The sequence below is a fragment of the Haliaeetus albicilla genome, chromosome 14, assembly GCF_947461875.1.
Source record: "Haliaeetus albicilla chromosome 14, bHalAlb1.1, whole genome shotgun sequence".
NCBI classification, from domain to species: domain Eukaryota; kingdom Metazoa; phylum Chordata; class Aves; order Accipitriformes; family Accipitridae; genus Haliaeetus; species Haliaeetus albicilla.
This window is the reverse complement of record NC_091496.1, coordinates 32,424,877-32,445,945: the sequence shown is the minus strand read 5'-3', so window position 1 is coordinate 32,445,945 and position 21,069 is coordinate 32,424,877. Positions and strand designations below refer to the sequence as shown.

Genomic DNA, 21,069 nt, shown 5'->3' with positions numbered 1-21,069 from the left:
GAAAATCTTGTTGTAGCAGATTCACTAAGCATATCCAGCTATGTTCCTCTGTCAGAGGTTATTAACCCCACAGCAGAATTAATCAGTACAGAATGAAGGTCTGCACTTCAAAACAGAAATACTTCAGGGCAAGGCTTGTACCTGGCCTTATGCTGCTGAGGAGCAGCGTGTTTTAAAATACACGTTTTTGCTCTCACAGTGTCAAAGTGGGTGGTTTTAAATGTGTTTTCTACACTCATGGGAATATGCATGGTGCTCTCTCTCAAGTGTTTTATTTCATTTATTTTTACTGTCCCTACCCACTCGTGTCATTAGTATCCTTAGACAAATGAAGTTCTCTTATTTGACCCTAAACACTCAAATCCTGTCATGGCTTCCTGCTCAGTATGGGATTACAGGTGCTTTCTTTGTTCTTCCATTTTCATTACCGGAGGTTTCCCTGCAGGAGCTAGGACTCCCACATTATTGAAGATTTCTTTTTCTTTAGAAATTAGGGCTGCCAAGTTCTCCTTGTTAGTCTGTCCAAAAGCCTTACTGAAATACAGTTTTATTTCACTCTATTGTTGCTTTTTCCAGCTTTGACACTAAGTTCGCCCACACCAAAACATCAGGCTCCTAGTAATAAGAAGTGTGTATATAAAAATCTGCATTTGTATTTTTGTGTTTTCCATGTTGCCTTCGAACATTTTTTTTTTAAAGTATCTCCTGTCGTGCTTTAAGCCCAGCCGACAGCAAAGCACCACAAGGCCACTTGCTCACTCCTTCCCCCCGGTGGGATACGAAGGACAGGGAGGGATCGCTCACCAATTATGGTCATGGGCAAAAACCCTAGACTCAACTTGGGGAAAAACAACAGAATCAATTTAATTTACTACCAATCAAATCAAAATAAGGATAATGAGAAGTAGAACCACATCTTAGAACACCTTCCCCCCACCCCTCCATCCTTCCCAGCTCAACCCCACTCCCAATTTTCTCTACCTTCTCCTCCCCAGCAGCGCAGGGGGATGGCGAATGGGGGTTGGGGTCGGTTCCTCACCCGTTGTCTCTGCCGCTCCTTCCTCCTTAGGGGCAGGACTCCTCACTCCTCCCCTGCTCCATCGTGGGGTCCCTCCCATGGCAGACAGTCCTCCATGAACTGCTCCAGCTTGGGTCCCTTCCATGGGCTGCAGTCCTTCAAGCACAGGCTGCTCCAGCGCGGGCTTTCCCATGGAATCACAGCCATTTTGGGTGGCCTCCGCTCCCCCGCTCCCCTCCATGGGCTGGGGGGGGAAAGCCTGCTGCCTCACCATGGGCTGCGGGGGCATCCCCTCCTCCTCCTCCTTCCCTGACCTCGGTATCCGCAGAGGGGTTCCTCTCACATTCCAATCCCTCGACTCGCTGTGGGTTCCCCTTCTGAAATCTGTTCTCCCAGAGGCTCTACCGCCGTCGCTGACGGGCTCGGCCTGGGCCAGCGGCGGGTCCAGCTTGGAGCCGGGGGAGCTTTGAGCAGCTTCTCACAGGAGCCGGCCCTGCGGCCCGTCTCCTGCTACCAAAACCCCGCCATGCAAACACATAACATCTCCTCACTTTTGAAAGTGTCTTAACACTTTTAGAGCCTGGATTTGAAGTTCAGTAAGGGTATTGCTGTGATACTCTGATACCAAACTTGCTCAGGTTCAAACAAGTTACAGTTCTTGTAAAATACATTTTGCTCACAGTCAACTCAGCTACTGAACTGCTAAAAAAAAAAATCTGTATTGCTGAAAAATCTTGTGTCATCAGGTCATACCAGACCCAGGGCTGTCTAAATGAACAAGGTTTTCCTTTCCCTGTCTTGTGGTGAGGTGGTTGCATGACTAACTGCAGTGGAGAGCAGTGGAGGGAAGATGGGGAAAAGGGTTACAGAGGCCGGAAAATTCAAGAAGGAGAAGTAGAGAAGGGAGCAGTTGAGGGCGGATAATTTTGAAAGGACTTAGGGGAAGGACCAAAGTCATGTAGACATAATATTGAAGAAGGGAATGAAACAAGTCATGGCATAGATAACTGGCTCTGTGGGTGGGTTGTGTTAATATTGAAGGTGAGACTGCAGAGCTCAAGCTGATAAACGCTGCTGGACAGCTTAAACTTCATGCTACTTCTAGCAGGACAAGGAGGAAAAAGTGATGAAAGATGCTGGCAGCAGAGGATTAGCATGAGAGTTTAAGTAGTTAGTATCCCTGGATGAAGATGGGGCAGTGATTTCCCTCTGGGAGTGGAGAGGTGTATGTGTAGGGAGACGAGCAGCACTGGAGGCCTGGTTATTAAAAAGGAGGCTGTGATTGCCAGTCATCTGTGTGCAGGGAAGTCATATGCAGCTTATAATCGCTAAAGGGTGTCTTGTCGTGGAGTCTGGAGTAAGAACCACAATTCTGGAGTCTCATAACTTCTCCTGCTGTAATATGTCTTTATGTCTCATCCCCTTCTTAGCGGATAGTCCCCAGAGGGAATGGTGGCCTGTTCTTTCCAATGCCTTCTTGCTCCATCTGCTTCAGGGGTAAAGCTTTGTGTTGTGGACTTAACAGATCTGAGTCCAGCTGTTCCTCATACTGGGCAGCTGAAATTCAGTTGTTATTAGCTTTTTCTAAATATTTTTTTGCCTTTAAAAAAATTACTTTTAAGCACAGATTTAAAAAATTGAACTAATGAAGTCAGAAACTCGTAAAACAGAGGTCGTGTGAACGAAGTGACTGTAAAAGCATTATAATATGATCAGTTTGGGTTTTGTTGTGTGGCTTGAAATGTTCTTTTATTCACAGATGTCACTAGATGTAGAAATAATAAAATAGTCTTTAAATCTCAATGCGTTTTAGAGTTGCTTTGGCATAATTTTCATCATACCTTACTCATGGAAAGCTGTGTGTTACATATGGTTCAGGAACTTGGCTTTCAGCTATGCAGTTTGTGTAGGTTGTGCCCTTATTTATCACATGACCTTGCAATATCACTGTAGGCTTTCATGACTTCAGGGCTTAATTATTGTAATTCCCTTTTCAGTGGATTAGTGATGAGGCTAATCTGCTGCTTGCAGCTTGTTCAGACTGCAGCAGCGTACTTATTTGTGGGTTTCAGCTACCCTCATCACATTCAGCTTGCTTTGTGTTTTTTACATTAGCTACTTACTACACAGTGTAATGTTTAAATTAGCTTTATGTATAAAGGCCTGAATGAGCATGCCTCGGTTACATTTAAAGATTCTATTATATATTTTTTTTTTTCCTGTTAACCTGAACTAATTTTTCAGGTTTTGCTGCAAGACTTATAAAAGGTTTCAGTCTATGGATTAAATAGTCTGAATATAGATGTCTGCATATAGGTGTCTATGTCAAGTAGGTCTCAAGAGGTCATTAGAATTGAAAGAGTGTAGAGAATGATCTGGGTGACTAGCCACTAAGTTGCTGAGAAGTAAACGGCTGGTGTTAACTGAGAAGCACTTGGGTACCCTAGATGTCTCCTTAGGACTAGTAGATACAACATGATCTTTGAGACACCCAGTCCTTTTGGACTGGTACCTGGAGGTCAGGTGCGATGTTCTAGCGCTTATTAAATGTCACTATACCTATGTTAAAAAGTTGAATCAAGCCCTTTGTATTTACTTTGAAATAAGATAAATTGCTGTCTGTTCTCCATATCCTGCTCACTAGATCTCCATTGGCTTTAATGAGACTTTGGACACGATCTGTATGTCAGCATCTTCATTTAGATGTCCTATTTTGGATCTGAATCCTACCTATGAGGTCTTTCATCTATGTGATTTTTAATAATGCCCCAAACCTCGACTTAAGACTGACTGCATGTTCTAATTAAAATTTTATTGATCTTAAATCCCTGGGATGCTGGAGTTTTTTAGTTCCAAGGCATTAACCTCTTCCAAAACTCAGAATGTTTTTTAAATGCAGCCATTATTTATGGCATTAAACTTCAGCAGTTTACAGTGATATCTTTGCTTATATTTTGCCTCATGGAACTCAAAATAATGTGTGTTGCTCTTCCATGCCTTAAAGAAAAAAAGGCATATTTGCGTAGTATCTTTTGTCAATTTAAAAGAAAACTTGTATGCATCTAAATGTTTTAGTTACATAAATTGGGTGGAGGTTATGTGCTAAGAATCACATCTGTTAATTCTGTTTTGAAGTGTTTCTCCCTTTGGCAAGTTTCTAAGAATGGGTAGTATGTTTGCCAAGCATTTCTCTACTGTTACTAGTTTGGGAGAGTGTTTTCTAACTTAAGAATTTTTTTTGTCTGAATAACTTGGAATTAATCTTGTAATTTAAACCTTCAGATACTCTTAGTTCTATTAGCCCCCTTCTCCCATAGTCCATGCGAATAGCTGAAGTGCAGAGTATTGGTTTGAAGATTGGCTTTGAGTTGACCTATGTTTAAAACCCTTGAAAGCTTTTTTGATTAAATGTATGAAATCCAACAGAACATGGTTTCAGGTTTAGCATGTCCACTATGTTTGCCACCAAGCTAATGGTATTTACCCGATGATAATTTTAGCCTATTTTATTAAAATAATGAAATAACTTTTAAATGTACCCTGTTATCATGGTTTAACCCCAGACAGCAACCCCAGACGCAGCCGCTTGCTCTCTTCACCTCCACCCAGTGGGATGGGGGAGAGAATAGGGGGGAAAAAAAAGTAAAACTTGTGGATTGAGGTGAGAACAGTTTAATAGGAGAGAAAGGAAGAAAATAATAATGACAGTAACAATAATAAAATGACAATAATAATAATAAAAGAATTGGAATACACAAGTGATGCACAATGCAATGGTTAACCACTCGCTGACCAATGCCCAGTCAGTTCCCGAGCAGCGATGCCCCCAGGCCAACTCCCCCCAGTTTATATACTGGGCATGACATCACATGGTCTGGAATACCCCTTTGGCCAGTTTGGGTCAGCTGCCCTGGCTGTGTCCCCTCCCAACATCTTGTGCCCCTCCAGCCTTCTCGCTGGCTGGGCAGGAGAAGCTGAGAAGTCCTTGACTTAGTCAAAATGCTGCTTAGCGGCAACTGAAAACATCAGTGTGTTTCAACATTCTTCTCATGCTAAATCCAAAACATAACACTATACCAGCTACTAGAAAGAAAATTAACTCAATCCCAGCCAAAACCAGGACACCTGTATAATGCATACCAGGCACTTCTCAGCATAACTGTTGGACAGCTGTCTTCAGGAAGAAAGGACTTTCCAATCCCCACACCTTGCACTGGTTTAGCCCCAAGGACATGGGCAGTGCATGCGGTCAGTGTACCCGAGGGATTTTCCAGAACCACTGGGAGCACCAGGACATCCCACAGGGCCATTTGAGCTGTTAGTTTCAGCCCCTTCCAACTGAAGTTGTACTCCTGAAGGATGGAAGTTGAGGAGAAAGCTTTTGCGTTTTGCCAGTGCTTGGGAGAAGCCCTGAACCATGGATTTGACAAAAGGACTTACTGGAGCAGAAAACGGATAAAATGCCTAGATCGCTCAAAAATGTTCTTAACTGAACTTCTTAAAAGTAGGGGTTATCTCACTTTTGTTGTTGAGTTTAACTCTGCTATATTTATCATGTTTACCTATCTCCGTACTGAGTCCAGGGAAAGAGGAGAAAATGAACTTGTGCATAGACTTAATGTGCTGTTAGCCTTTCACATTTCAATGTAACTTCATGTGATCGTTCTTTTAACATAGTTATTTTGATGTAATTCATTGCTAGTAGCAGGTAGTAAGATTACTAAGAAAATAAATGTTTGTTTGTTTAGTTTCCATATAGCTCTTCCATACCTTGTATTTCCCTCATAGGCTGGGGTGGTGGGAGTGAATATGAGAATAGTTCAGGTTAAACACAAGCCTACATACAAGGTGTAATGCTGTAGTTTGTATGTTCTGTTTGAGTCATCCTTTGCTGGTTTAAAAATGATAAAGGATATTTTGTTAAATTACATGCTGCAGTAAATAATAGAGCTTTTCTTTAAGCCTGTGATAGAAATAATGTCAAATGAAAAAATATTTTTGTATCAGATATGATTATATGAAAACACATCCTTCTGAGAAAATGCATCTAGCAGTGGTTGCCTGTGGTGAAAGACTGGAGGAGACTGTTACTATGTTGAGATCAGCCATTATTTTCAGCATCAAACCTCTCCAGTTTCATATTTTTGCTGAGGACCAATTGCATGAGAATTTCAAAGACATAGTAAGTACCCACATAACTTATTTAATCAATTTGTAGTACAATTTGAGTAATATATAGCAATTTCTCTGCTTTTTGGGTAGTAGTTGTTCGACATAGTGGCAGAAATGCGGGGGTTTAAAAATAAGGTAATAGACAAGACTTTCGTAATGTTGGATGGGGATTTTTGAATTTTTTTCGTGCAGAAAAATGCCAGTTGCTGATATCAAAGCTTTTCATAGAGACAGACCAGAACTTCCTGATTTGTCATCTTGAATCTGTTAAATACAAACCTGATGTTCTGAACACAAAGCAGTTATCTTGTGCGAGCTTATTTAAAGTTGGTTTTACAAGAGAAAGAGAGGTCTGTCCTATTTTGTCCCTGTGCTTACAGTATGAGTCAGCCTTATATTGTCTAAACAAAGTGAAACATCAGTCTTTGAAAATGGTAGATATGGTTATGTCTAATTTTAGTAAATTCCAGTTAATTAATAGAACATTATGACTGGAGTAGCAGTATTAGAAGCTGACTAGTAAATAGCTGTGGAGGATTGTACTATTTTTGTGCTTAAAATGTCACACTATGACATTAGTATGTTATACATACTAATATATGTATATGCTAATGTCATGTGAACAGTAACTGTGGCAAAAATTGGGTTAGGTTATTTTAAATTGAGAAGACTTCATTGGCGTTTCTCCTGTGAAAACTAGTTAAGAGGGGAAAAATTTTTATTTGATGTATTTACTTTTTGGAAATACTAATTTATTTTACTTGCTCTTACTTCTGTATATGATGTGTTTTCTTCATAGTGGCCTGCAGGTGCCACTTTTTGTTCAAATATTTTGACTAGTTGACAGATTCTTGTAGTTCAGGAAGCATTTCTGTTATGAAAGAGGTGTTGCAGTTGTGTTCAATTATCAATCTGAATGGGGGATTGATGTCTTTTTTGTAATAGAATTGAACTGAAGTAATTTTTGTGATCTCTTTTCACATAGCTTGATGACTTCCCTTATGAAGGAAAAGTTAATTACACATTATATCCAATAACATTTCCAACTGAGAGTGCAGCAGAATGGAAGAAATTGTTTAAACCCTGTGCTTCACAAAGGCTATTCTTGCCAGTAAGTTATTCTGTAATAGGACAATAAAGAAGTCTGTTTATGAAGCATCAAGCTTTCCTTGTTAGTCTAATTTCTACTTAGTTTTAAATTAAGTACTACTAGTCCTAAAAGTTACTTTTATGACATCCTAAAAAACCCTCTGAATTGAACCTTCTTCTGTGGCACTAATACACTATGAATAAAAGTCCTTTTCTTACTTGCTGCATTATGGCACAGTATCCTCAGTGAGAGGTGCAAGTCATGTCATCCTCTCAGAGGTTAAGAAGGAGTTATCACTCCTCATCTCCTCATTTAGTTGGAAAGTTTCCTGCATGTGGGGGTCTGAGAAGTGTTAGAGAAAATGAAACAATAAATGGGCTATTGTTGCCAGAGTGTTTTGTGCAGCCTTTTCTTTGGTCATCCAAGACACTTCAGAAATCATACTTCAGGCTATGTGAATTCTAGCAGTGGCAGCTATCTCCCAAATACTGTCTTTTCTGGGGTTCCCTTGCACCTCTCCCTTGTTTGATTAGATGCATAGGAAAGCAAGAGAACAAGAGATAAATAGGAGCTCCTGTTATGGTAATGTTTCACCTGTCCTGCAACCTACTCCTGAGGAGCCCCGGGATGTAAAATGTAGACTAGTGCCTTTGCATTACTATTCTATATAAAACTTCTGTTTCACTCTACAAAAATTCTCCAAAATGAGAGGAGAGGAAATGATGACAAATTTATTGACTGCAAACTGTCAGTCTAAAGTGAATTTATTTGCATATAACAAAAATGTATTAAACTTTATTGTATAATGGCAGCAACTTCTGTTTTATGAAGAGAAGCTCAATAAAACTTAAAAGTTTGGTTTTAAATTTCTTTCTCTCACAGTTAATCCTCAAAAATGTGGATTCGCTACTGTATGTTGATACTGACATCCTGTTTTTGAGACCTGTTGATGATATTTGGTCTTTTCTGGGAAAGTTCAACTCCACACAAATTGCTGCAATGGCACCAGAACATGAAGAGCCTCGTATCGGGTGGTATAATCGCTTTGCTAGACATCCCTATTATGGAGTAACTGGAATAAATTCTGGAGTCATGTTAATGAATATGACACGTATCAGAAGAAAGTATTTCAAGGTATGTCTGTTGCCTTTATTGCATTTTCTGTGGTATTGCATCTTTTAATTCTAATTCTGTTTCAGATTCATGTGGGACAGTATTTTTCAAAATATTTTTCTTGTAAATGGAATAATGCTCTCAAAATACACTGTGTTTAAAATGGTATCTAACTTGTGTTTTTTAGATGTCATTCACTGTAAGACTTGGAATTCCTGAATTTCAAGTGTGCTTGATTGTTTTAATTTTTCTTAGTTCTGAGAGATCCTGTGACTTGATACAGTCTGCTGTAGGTTACATTTGTCAGTATATATTTTGGTATTTTTTCTTCACTGTAGAGATCCTAGAAAACAGTTAATGTATACTGTAACCTAACTTTAAAAATGTGTGTGGTAGTACGACCAGGAGGTGGTGCTAAAACATTTAGTAAGTTATTTAAACTCTAGGATTTCCAAATTTTGATCTTTTACATTGTAATCAGGTGATTATCACCTTAAGTATCTTTTGATTTACTTTGAAGTCATAGTTTTTGTAGAGAAGTAAGTTCATCATGAAAGTACTTACTAAAGCAGTGCGTGCAGCAGCAGAAATGGTCATTGCTTCACAGATGGGAAGCTTTTTCTTACATACTTGAAACACAAGTACAAAAGCAGTGCTACATGATTATGCTAGGGGAAAAAGTACTTCTCTGTTTAAGAGACGTTTGATTAGGGAAAAGCAATCCTGCAGTAAAAGCTATTGGAAGGTGCACCCATAAGAGGGGCAATATAAACTTGCAGTAGACATTGCTACTTCTCCCTCATTTGCAATTTAAGAAAGATTTAGCTTTTATCTTAACATTCTTGCTATGTATTTTTTGTTATGGAAATACAGAGAATTGAAGAAAAATGGAGAATGGGTTATCTTGGTTGTACTTAAAGTAGAAAGTTATAGGTTATAGCAGCTATAGTATATAGCTGTAGTTTCCCCAAGAAGAAAACTTCTCTGTATATATCATCAGTGGAATCTTGCATTGTCTACTTTATTTGTTTGTTTTCCTGATTATAGCATCTGGAGAAATGAAAATATTGAAAAGTATAACAATAAAAATATGGGACTGAAAACTGCATGTATCTTAACCTCTGACAATGCATTTCTGTGTAGCGGATTATTTTTAGTGTGGTAAACTCTGAGATAAGGTTGGTCTTTCATTCATACTGTGCCAGAATTCTGGCTGGGCTTCTCAGTACAACTTTGGTTATCAATTTCTTGGAAACTTTATGCATTTTTACTAAAATCGGAGTTAAAATTTTCAAAAGTATACAGATTATGTAGGATACTAAAATTGTCTTTCAAATTAACTGCAGTTTTCTAAAGGACAATATAAAGTCCTTTCTCCTTAACACCTAAAATTGGTGGTTTCTTAGAATTTAAGTCTATATGTACAGATTTAAGTAGGCAAAATCATTCATTAATATTTTGAAATTCAAAATGGAATATTGCAGCTTTCCCTTGCTACTAGAGGGCTGGAGTATTTTCCAGGTCCTGAAAATACTTGCAACATAGTCCTGTTGTTGCCGTGTTGCATATTTATTATGCAATGAAACATGTCAGATTGCTAAACCAAAACCAACCTTGGAGGAAGTGTTTTTTTATAATTGCTCTTTATTATGGAGGGTGAATGTCTGTGATTTATAAGACCTCAGCTGTAAGGCAGGGCACAAATCCGTATGCTTTTCTCGTGATCCTGCTGGCAAACTTCAGCATACCTAACTTGATGTACAGTTTCTGGCTAAGCGGGCCACTGAACTTAGTTCTGTAGTAAGGAAGATTGTGTGTCACAACCGATACGGGGAATCAGAACAACAACAAAAAAAGTCTTGAATTGTCCTGAAAACATTCATCTTAATGCTCTTTCTTAAATTGTTCAGTACATACTTTACTAAGCAAGTCTGCTTGATGAGTTGCCGGCTTAGCATTCATACAGTTAAGGGAAGGGAACTGAGGTTGGAATGAGCTACCCAGTGCTGTGCAAATATACTGAATACTCAGATTTATGAAAGGGCACTTGAGAAAGGGAGGCAGAAACAGAGCAAAGCTTCCCAATAGCAAAGCACATCATTCAAAGACTTTTTGATGGCTTGAGTTAAAAAAAAAAAAAAGGGGGGGGGGGCAATTAACCCATTCCCTGCTCCACTTAAATTGTTTTAAATGTTAGAAATACCGCATTTTCTGCCCTTAATCATTAGTTGTGATTCTTTGGCACCCTTCCCAGGCTTAGACTTTCCCTTCAGTGTCTGATGCATATATGCTTCTGAACCTTGCTTTCGCACGTCTTCTGAATTTCATATTTGTCCAGAAATGCTTGTGTGCGCACTGTGGCTATTCCTCAAACATTTGAGACTAGTGGTACACATAAATACAATTTCACTCTTGCTTGATAGTAAGAAGTAGAAAAGAAATAAAAAAGGTGGTGTGTTCTGTATACCTGGGGTTTTGGGCAGTTGTTTGGTTTCTTTGTTTTGTTTTGGGTTTGGGGTTTTTTTGTGCGTGTGCAGCTTTTAACATGGTTGCTGAGAACTTATTTCTTGCATGAATTTAATCTTTTTCCTTCTATTCCTATACCTTTTTTCCCCCCCTGCTTTCATCATCCTGTATGTCTTTCCTGGAGTCTTAGTCTGATTATCTTTGAGCAAGATACACCGATACGATGTTTGGATGTGTGGTGTTTTGACATATATGGATTTTCTGCTTCAGCTGAAGCATTTTGAAATGCCCTCTTTGGATACCCTTCTTGATTTAAAACCTTGCCCCAGTATCTTTTAGGGCCTTGTGTAACAAATGCTGAGCATCTAGCTGAGCATCCATGTGTTTTGCCTCTGTCTTTGTATGTTTCTGGCAAGTGTAATGTTTGTTACTTGTTCAAGCTTTGAATTTGTAGAGATAGATACTTTCTCCAGTGTGACTGGCTTGCTAAGACTCTGTGTTAGACCTTATTGCCAGTGACCAGCATACTTACCAGTGGAGACTTTTTGGTATTGGAAGGCTCAGAATTGTTTCTGAAGGAGACTACCTCATGATTTCTAACCCATGCTGCTGAGTTAGTCCTTCCACCTGTTGGGCACACTGGAGAAGTGTCCTGTAGTATCAGGCTTGTGGTAGCATGCTCAGCCCAGTCAGAACAGTTTGAGTATGTTTAATCAGAGAGCTACTAGGTTACCTGAAACTTAGTCCTTGATTGTTCTCCTCTCGTATCATAGCTAAATAGTGCAGCCTGGGTAATGACTAAGCAGGAAATGAGTTTCTGTTATACAATATTGATTATTGAGATCTTGGCTTAGAGAGCACTCAGCAGGGGAACCATTTAGTTTATGCTCCCCTAGTACCTAGTGTGTGGTCCCACAAGCTTGTGGAGCATCACAGGGCCCTAAGATGCACGAGCTTTATTACAAAAACTCTGCTGTTTGTGGAGACTTGCAGAGACTTTGTTTTCATCTTCAGGTTCTTTGAAAGTCTTAAAAGGAGGATTGGTTGATATGAAAAATTTCAAGCCTCACAGTAAAACTTTGAAAAGGGTTTAGTGTAGTTGAGACTATACACAGTAGGCCTGAGAGTGTATGGCTTCCCTTGTGACTGATAGTAAAGGAGCTACTAGTCTCAAGCCTTTAGAAGAGAGGTAAACCAAATTCAGGGGTAGGGACTATCATAATACCCCTTGCCAGCAACACTGCAGATGCCTTTGGACCTTTACAGATACTGTCCCATGTCGTGTCCCATTAACTCTTTCAGTCAAATACAGTAGAACTAGAAAATGCTTGATTGTCTTATAGGAAGGTCTGAATTTGTTTATATTCATTCAGGAGATTCAACAAATTCCTCAGGGAGTGTAAAAGTTCTGGAAATTTTTGTACCTTTAAAAAGCTGCCTGTAGACCTTTTTGTATGACTGTCTAGTGGCTAGAGCACTTGTCTAAACAGTGGAAGTTTTGGATCAGGATATTCCTCCAATACAATGGATTTGAACCTGTGGGTTTGTCATGGTTTAACCCCAGCCAGCAACTAAGCACCACGCAGCCGCTCACTCACTTCCCTCCCCGCCCAGTGGGATGGGGGAGAAAATCGGGAGAAGAAGTAAAACTCGTGGGTTGAGATAAGAACGGTTTAATAGAACAGAAAAGAAGAAACTAATAATGATAATGATAACACTAATAAAATGACAACAGTAGTAATAAAAGGATTGGAATGTACAAATGATGCGCAGGGCAATTGCTCACCACCCGCCGACCGACACCCAGCCAGTCCCTGAGCAGCGATTTCCCCCCCCCCCCCCCACTTCCCAGTTCCTAAACTAGATGGGACGTCCCATGGTATGGAATACACTGTTGGCCAGTTTGGGTCAGGTGCCCTGGCTGGGCATGAGAAGCTGAAAAATCCTTGACTATAGTCTAAACACTACTGAGCAACAACTGAAAACATCAGTGTTATCAACATTCTTCACATACTGAACTCAAAACATAGCGCTGTACCAGCTACTAGGAAGACAGTTAACTCTATCCCAGCTGAAACCAGGACAGGGTTCTTTGTCTGTTGTAGTTTCTTCAGCCTGAAATTACAGGCTGAGCTGCCTGAGGCCTTCAAGCATCTTTCTTCTGTTGTCACATTGATTTGTAAGAGTCAGGAGGAACCAGAAGATTAATAAATAAAAAGGAGAACGGGAGACTTTAGCCAATAGTTATAGTGCTCACCCGGGTAACAGAAAACCTGTAGTTCCTGTGTTATTCCAAGGTTAAGTCGTCTTTTATCCGCTTAATGATTCAAGCCTCAATCTTCTCAAGACTCTCAGGTCTATTCGTTTCAGACAAGCACCCTACCTGCTTGGCTATCTGTGGTGCCTGATGGAAGTTGTCACTCCTGGTCCTAACTATCTTATTTGTCTTCAGTGTTTTGAGACTCTGTGTATATATACAGTATAAATATATGCACTGTATATATACATATATATGCACACATGTGTATACGTATGTACAGATACATACGCATGAACATGTATGTTATTGAACATAGTGTGATCATTAAACAGTGCGTAACTGGACGTAAGACTAGAATTGGTAATGAAGCTTCTGATGGTTAGTGCCTGCCTGTTGTCTTTGCTAAGCAGCAGTTAGAAAATGGAAATGTAAAACATGCAAGAGTATTTAGGAGGTGGAAGAGGTAATAGTAGGTGACTTTTTTTATATTTGTATACACACAGATGTAGATAACTTTAAACTGGAAGAGACATAGCAAATACCACAGATACAGTGTTTTAACAAAAAGTCCTAGGCCAGCGAATAGAGAACAATGACTTTTATCAAATTTATTAAGGAATTTAGTTGTTGTGATGCCTGAGACACAGGCAGTCATGGAAAGGAATGAGGTCTTAGAAAATCAAACAAGCCCCAAACAAAATAACTCCAGATAGTATGTGCAAAGGAGAGGTTTCATGGGTATGCTTTAGACAAAAAAAGATGAAAGTTCAGAGAGTTTCTATGACCTAATCTATTATACACTTTTTTTTTTTTTACCATTCAGTATTGCTGTATAGTTCCAAGAAATATGGTGAGCCTGTGCAAAAGCTAATTGCTTCTAAAAGGAAGGTTCCCATCTCTTAGCAGCTGCTTTCCCCTGCCTGCTTTTCTTATTTACTTTGTCCTAGCTTCTGGTGTTTGTTGGTCCTTTCTATGATTCAATTAAGTTTGGTAACAGTAGAAAAAAGAAATCCTTCTGCTGGGTTAGTGAAGTAAATCAGCTCACAAAAACATCTAGGAAGCGTTAGGACTACACTGTTAATGCAAGAACAGGATAGTCATGCAACCAGAAGGGAGAGGGCTTGCTCTCATTTGTCATTAAAGAAATTTAAATCGGCCTACTGTTTGTAGAACACAGCTGCAGTTTGTTTAGATATTGCTGTGTGATATGAGTATTTTTCCTCAACTTTGTATTTTCTTACTAGAATTAAGAGAAAGGTAATACTAGGTTGCTACAGGCTAAATGTGATGGCTCTTGTAAGTCTGACTTCAGCCTTGGCCAGGCAGAAGTCTTCTGGGACAGAAATCAGTAATGACCAAACTAATTAAAACACAGCATCTAAACCAAAAATAGATATAGGAGAATATCTTAATGTCCTTATCTATATGTTGTTCTTACACGATTTCTTCCACTCAAAAAACCCTAGAATTTTGAGGGTTCATAAACCTCTTTAACCTTCTTTGCAACTTGTTGAATATTGGAGAGGAGGTTTATATTCTGGAAATTCTTAAGTTACCATAGAGTTATTTTTCTCATATTTACTTGAGTAACTTTTGAAAAGCAATTCTATCATCAATTTGGATTGAACTTGTCATTCTACTTCTCACACTGTTTGACCTCACTACAAGTTATAGTAGAATTTTAAAGGAGGAGGTTGTATAACTATTCAAATAGTTTCTCCTCGTTTGTGATTCTTACACTGGTTTCATTATACACCAGTGTTAATAAAATAATATATATCTCTTTTCTATTTATGCAAAAGTTATTGAAATATTACAGTTTCCAATTCTTAAATCTGATAGCGCTATTTGTCAAGTAGTATTGCTTCTAGACATCTGGCAGTGTGATGTGTGCTGTTACCTGCTCTGCATCTTCTTGCGATATACTCTGGATTTCACTGCTATTAAAACTATACAAGTTAAATGAAAAGTATATGAAATAACGACTTCAACAATTTGAAGTAATATATCTATGGGTTGCTCTAAAATGTATTTACTACTCTATATTCTCTTATTATTATCCTGGTATCACTGAGCTAATTTAATTCCATTTTCAATTCTTAGCATTGAGCCTAGATTTAAACCTTAGGTCAATATTCTACGGATGGCAAAGTTCAGGTGAGGGAGTAATCTTTACCCACTGTGATTCAGTCCAGTTTATTTGCTTTTTGGAAGGTTTTAGCTTGGTGTTAAGCCCGTGTTTTCTTTTGTTTAATCACATTGCACTGAGCCTAATGATAATTCTTGTTAGAGAAGAATTCTCTTGTGCATTTCTTATGCCTGCTCTCATCAAATACTTGCAAGCAATCATAGTCATAAATTTTTTAGGACGGGAGGGACTGTAATATTCCATTTGGCTTCTTGGATAATATAAGCTATAGATCTTTTTTGTATTAATTCTTGTCTGAAATCTGATAGTATTTCTTTTTTTAGTCTTCAGTTCTGAAAGCCCTTCATATTTGAGGGCTGAAATGATTTGAGGAAAGACTAAAAACTGAATTGCTAATTTTTGCACTTTCTAGCTTGTCAGTGGAAAGCTTGGAGAAGAAAGTCTTGATACTGTAATTCTAAAACTGAGTATTTTGCTCCTGGTAATCTTTTCTGTTTCTTAATATGGTATTCCTGTATACAGATCCCAAACCGTACTGGAGTTCTAATTTTTTTTTTTTTTTTCCAACTTGGTTGTACTTGTTCAGGAATTTTCTCTCTTTGGGATTTACTGTTATTCCATCCTCACTCTCCTAACTGAAGTAGAGGGTAGAGAGTGAGCAGCCTTGTTCCTTTTCTGTTGTAGTTGAGCTTAAATAAGATGTAGAGAAAAGAAATTAGCTTTAGAATATGTAACCCGTTAATGTTGCAGATGGTAACCCCTTTGATAACGTGGAGTTCAGCATAGGTCAGCTTACTGCAAGTAGCACCTCCTCAGCCAAAACCTTAGAAGAATTTCCTTTCCTTTGATTTTACAAAATCAAGAATTTGGGAATTAAGTAACAGCTGTTGGTTTAGTGTCTTACTGCCTTTTGCTAGTGAAAAGTTGTACCTTTGCTGTGGAAGTTCAAGTTCAGTAACTAAAAAAATTAGTTAAACTCAATGAAAATTCTTTTGAAAAACCTTTGAAGGATTTCTGTATTTTTGTACACTGCTTTGTAGCCAATACTTTTTAGCTGTATGTGTTTGGAACTATTTAATAATTAATTTTATATTGAGCTGTTTTGAACTTTTGAAGTTAATGTTAAAACCTGTGTATATTATCGCTCTGTGAGAAAGACAGAGAAATTGCATAGTGTGGATATTTAAATAGTGCCCATCTACTTGCTCACATCACTTAAATGCACTTTTTGTGTTAGATGCTACTGCTACAAAAAAAACCCCTTTGCTATTTCTTAAAACTCTTGGTTTAAGATGTTTGGGGGAAATCTTGAAGACAAAAATTTAACATGGCAGTTAAATAGAAGTAGGAGATGCATATGATTTTCCTTATGAGATAATAATTGATAAATAAAGCATATTGGAAATGTCCATAACTATTTTCCTTAGATATGCTCATTTGTTTAAAAGGAAGAAATCATCCATACATTTGAGATTTGTAACTCTGAAAAGCAAATTACTGCGATTCTGTAGGGCATTTCCTTCTTTATAGGTATAATTGTTCTGAATGTGTGTTATTTTGCTTTGTTTTGTTTAATAGAATGATATGACACCAGTCCGATTACAGTGGGGAGAAATTCTTATGCCACTGCTGAAGAAGTACAAGTTGAACATAACATGGGGTGATCAGGATCTATTGAACATCATGTTTTTTCACAATCCAGGTAAATCCACATTGATTCTAAGTCTAGTACGACAAAGTTGATCTTTTCCATGATGTTCAAAAATCCAGGAAAATACTCTTTTAGCAGACTTTTCAGTGAAAGTATTCAAGGGACTTTTCACTTCTTTTGTTTTCTGAAAGTGTTTACTTTGAGAGACAGCATTGGAGCTTGCTTGAGTATAATTAGCTGTTAGGTTTCAAAACAACTGTACAGAAATTTACGAAGCAGCCTTAAGAAAAAAAGAGGTTAGTGTATTTCCTGAAAAGATTTTGATACTTAATCCAAAGTTCTCATTTTTCTGCACAGAAAGTCTTTATGTCTTTCCTTGCCAATGGAATTATCGGCCTGACCACTGCATCTATGGAAGCAATTGTAAGGAAGCTGAAGAAGAAGGTATATTTATTCTTCATGGAAACAGAGGTGTTTACCATGATGATAAACAACCGACTTTTAGGGCTGTCTATGAAGCAATAAAAAATGTAAGTGTTTCCAGCATTGTACTTGGACAAAGTTATTTTTTTGATGTATTTTTTATCTACAGTGCTGCATATAGGTTTTGTCGATACTCACCTTGATTGCAACAAAGTAATTTTTTTCTCTTTTAAGTGATGCTAAGTGTTTCACCAATTTTTCATTTACTGCTTGGCTAGAATTCTAGTGTATTCCTTTTGTGATGAGCATCTTTTGAAACATAGTGTAGATTATGTCTAGGTTGGGATTCTAAAACATTGCCTCTAGTTGTCAGTGTCTATTTAAAAGGCTTTATTCCCATTCATTTAATAAATACATCTCATAAACTGTATGAGCATTTGGTGATCACCAGAAGCTTCATTTTTCTGCAGATTCTAAAATGCAGAAAAACCCCCTTCTTCACAAAGTTTGTGTGCATTTACTGCAACATTTCAACGTTTAATTGTAGCTAGATTTGGTTTGTAGAAAATATTTTTTTATACTGTGTTTTGACCTTTTCTAGAGACTCAGTGTATTAATATGTTGCTGTTCCTTTAAATACCAAGCACAGTGAATTCTTTTCATGCTGCAAATAAGTCATCTAATAAACTATTTATCACTACATCAGTATACTCACTGAAGAGCTGTAAAATTTAGCACTGATGCACATTTTAATGTAGCAGGCTATTGTGTGTGTATAACCTTCAAAAATCAATAGTATATTTTAATGGTGCTTTATTACATATGGTCATATGGATATAAAAATGAAGAAAAGTACTTTTGGGGGTCTGAGAATACATTGCAGGGAAAGTGAATGTGTTTCCATAAAAATACGATGTCTTTGTTTCTTTTGAGCATTGTCAAAAACAGAAGAAAAAATTATTTCTTTTTATTTATGAACCCATTTGGTTTATGAATATGTCAGAGAAAGTATGTAAACCACCACTGATTCAGTGGTAATAAGATCAACAAAATTATGTTACTTTGAAATGCTGTTTGAGCTTATCATTTGTTTATAAAAAGTATTGCACTGTTGAATTAATGACTTCTTTATTTCAAGTCCATGTTAAACATAGTATGTTTGACCATCATTCAGTTTAATGAAACTTCAGTAGTACCACTTTTCATACTGTTGTTTCATTATAATTTGATGAGAATTGTATTCCTTAAAAGTTATATGTCTTTCAAGAAAGTTACTGTTCAACAAACAAACAGAAATCATTTTAGATCTGTAAATTTTAATTTAATAAGGTAATTTTAAATTTCCTCCTTGCCTGTCTGGATATGTTAATTTGCTTACATTTAAAAAAAAAAAAAATCTCGCTTGTTAGGTTTATTGAAAGTATTAGAAAATATTTCTGTAATGTAGAGATGTTTTTCAGATATCGTATTCAGAAGCTCTGAGTTCTTAAAAATGTTTAACAAACCTATGGAAAGCAAATATGATGTTCAAACACATTGTTATAAAACTATTTAATAATTCTGAATAATGACACTCCTCCGTATTGACCTTAAATCTTCTTTCTTAACCTCTTTACAGTATTCATTTGGAGATGATCTGGTTCATTCCCTGTTGCAGCCCCTAGAACTGGAATTAAGGAAAACCATGCATACATACTGTGGAAGAGTATACAAAGTGTTCACAAAGCAGCTCACAAAAAGCGTAAGAGACTTGTATGCCAGAAGATCAAAGGGAAGGTGATTTTTACTCCAAGCTGTTAAATCAAGAGACTGAATTAACATACTGATCAAAAGGTGCAAAAATTCTAATGTGGCTTGAATCGACTCTTCATGTGCCCAGATAAAAGTTTACTAGCATACATAAAAATGAAGAAAATATTAATGTAATGAAGAACAGGAACTTTTTTCTGCAAAGGTGACTTTTTGCTCTTTTGAAGTTTAATCACTGCTAATGTTTGTCTTGAATCTGGTGATTTGGGTGTTACTGGCTTCTATGGCCAGTAGTTTTAGTCTGCATAATTCGGTTATCCAATGATCAAATGAACAAGGAAGAAATGAAGATGGCTCTATTTGGGAGTGTACCTCATATATTGTCTAAAGTTCTGTTAAACTGTGAATGTAGCAATTACTGAGTCAGCGGCACTAACCTCACTTTAAAGGTGTGAGCCTTTATGTAAACAAAGTTGTTTACAAGTGCAGAAAATACTCTGTTTTCAAAGAGAAGTGATATAATCTTTGACAATCTGTATGTGCCTTTATATGTTCATCTCTTACATGTTGAAGTACTGTTTTGACAATCTTGTTTTGCTTATCTTGGATGTTAACTGCACGCTATAAATATGATTTTCTGAGAAATTAGTAACTAGTATGTCATACTAGTTTTCTCTGGTAGATATGGAGACTTTTCAATATACAGCATTTGTTTCAATGTCGTTGAGCCATCATGGCCAAAAGACAGCGCAGAGTTGAGGGGTTTTTTTTAGCAAAAATTTGGTTTGAAGTTACATCTTACAATACTTTTAAAAAATTACATGGTTTTGCAGCTTTATAGGGCATTTTGGAAGTAGGAAAAAAAAAAAACAGTGGAAAGTTGTTGCCGTTGTATTTCCTTACTAAGAATTATTATCTGATGATTATTATAGAGTATTTAGTACCTAAAAGTAAAGAGCTGTAATAAGAGTTCTGATGCTTCATCAGACTGTATATTAGATGGATTTCTTAGAGAATATATCTTGTTACCGTATTTTTTTAATAACATGGCTTTAAAATAGTTTTGGGGCAGACCCTCAACTACGTGAATGCATGACTGTCAAGAGGGTGATAGTGATTTACAACAGGTAAGGATTAGGCCTTCTTCCGTTATTTTAGTGAAAAAAAGGCAAGCTCTGTTTATGTAATACAAACTTTTTTTCAGAGAAAAACATGAAGAAAAAGGCTGAGTTCTAGTGTTACAGTAAAATATTATTTAAACTTGCATGGTATGAAATGTATTTGTAAAGTATATTTGAACTTGGATAACCTGTCTAACTGAGATGAAGTCTTCATAAAGTGAGGTTTTGGATTCCAGAAAAGTTCCTGTGTGTTGAACACGGAGGATCCATCCACTCACTGACTTGCACCTTCATCCCAACCCCATTTAGAAGCTTAATTTTTGTGGCTGTTTCCTTGTCAAAGGCAGGCTGGTTCTGACTCCCAGATCCATGTGAGCTGGACAAATGCTTTAGCAGTACAAAAGCACACTCCATTGTAAGCAGAGTTTATATTCTTCTCCTAATCTCCCTGCTGGCTCAGGGTGTAAATTTCTGGGATGGAAACTAGGAAGCAGTCTGCCTCGCATGTAGTTACAGTCTCTTTTCCTTGCTATGTAACCTTTTGAAGTCTGAAAATCTAGAAATCTGTGTGAAGGTGAATACTGTTTTTGACTGATTTTACAATATGTAATGCATTATTTTTTTACATAAATACTGATTTTTATATCAATTTGTGTTCAGCTTTTTTTTTTACCTGTACTGTGTGTTTGTATTTAAAAATTCTTTCGGCCTGTTCTTTATGTTTGTCTTTGCAGAAACTTTCAATTTGAATTTATTTTTAGTATGTTGTATGCATGTAAAGATACTGCTTAAAACCCAATGAGCCATTTTAGAGAAAAAGTGGAATGTGAACATTAGCAGCAACCTTTCCACTTAAA

General features: G+C 37.4%; 1 protein-coding gene across 2 annotated transcripts in view; it reads left to right on the top strand.

Moving 5' to 3' along the window:
- The window catches only part of GXYLT1 (glucoside xylosyltransferase 1), a 35,571-nt gene extending 14,710 nt beyond the window's left edge, over nucleotides 1-20,861 (top strand). For both annotated transcript variants that reach the window (XM_069802198.1, XM_069802200.1), the window contains 6 exons: nucleotides 6,026-6,200; nucleotides 7,176-7,301; nucleotides 8,163-8,414; nucleotides 16,847-16,970; nucleotides 17,277-17,449; nucleotides 18,961-20,861. In XM_069802198.1, the coding sequence (XP_069658299.1) occupies nucleotides 6,026-6,200; nucleotides 7,176-7,301; nucleotides 8,163-8,414; nucleotides 16,847-16,970; nucleotides 17,277-17,449; nucleotides 18,961-19,122 (1,012 nt within the window). In that variant the 3' untranslated portion in view covers nucleotides 19,123-20,861. The remainder of the gene's footprint in view (nucleotides 1-6,025; nucleotides 6,201-7,175; nucleotides 7,302-8,162; nucleotides 8,415-16,846; nucleotides 16,971-17,276; nucleotides 17,450-18,960) is intronic.
- The last annotated feature ends 208 nt before the right edge of the window (nucleotides 20,862-21,069 follow it).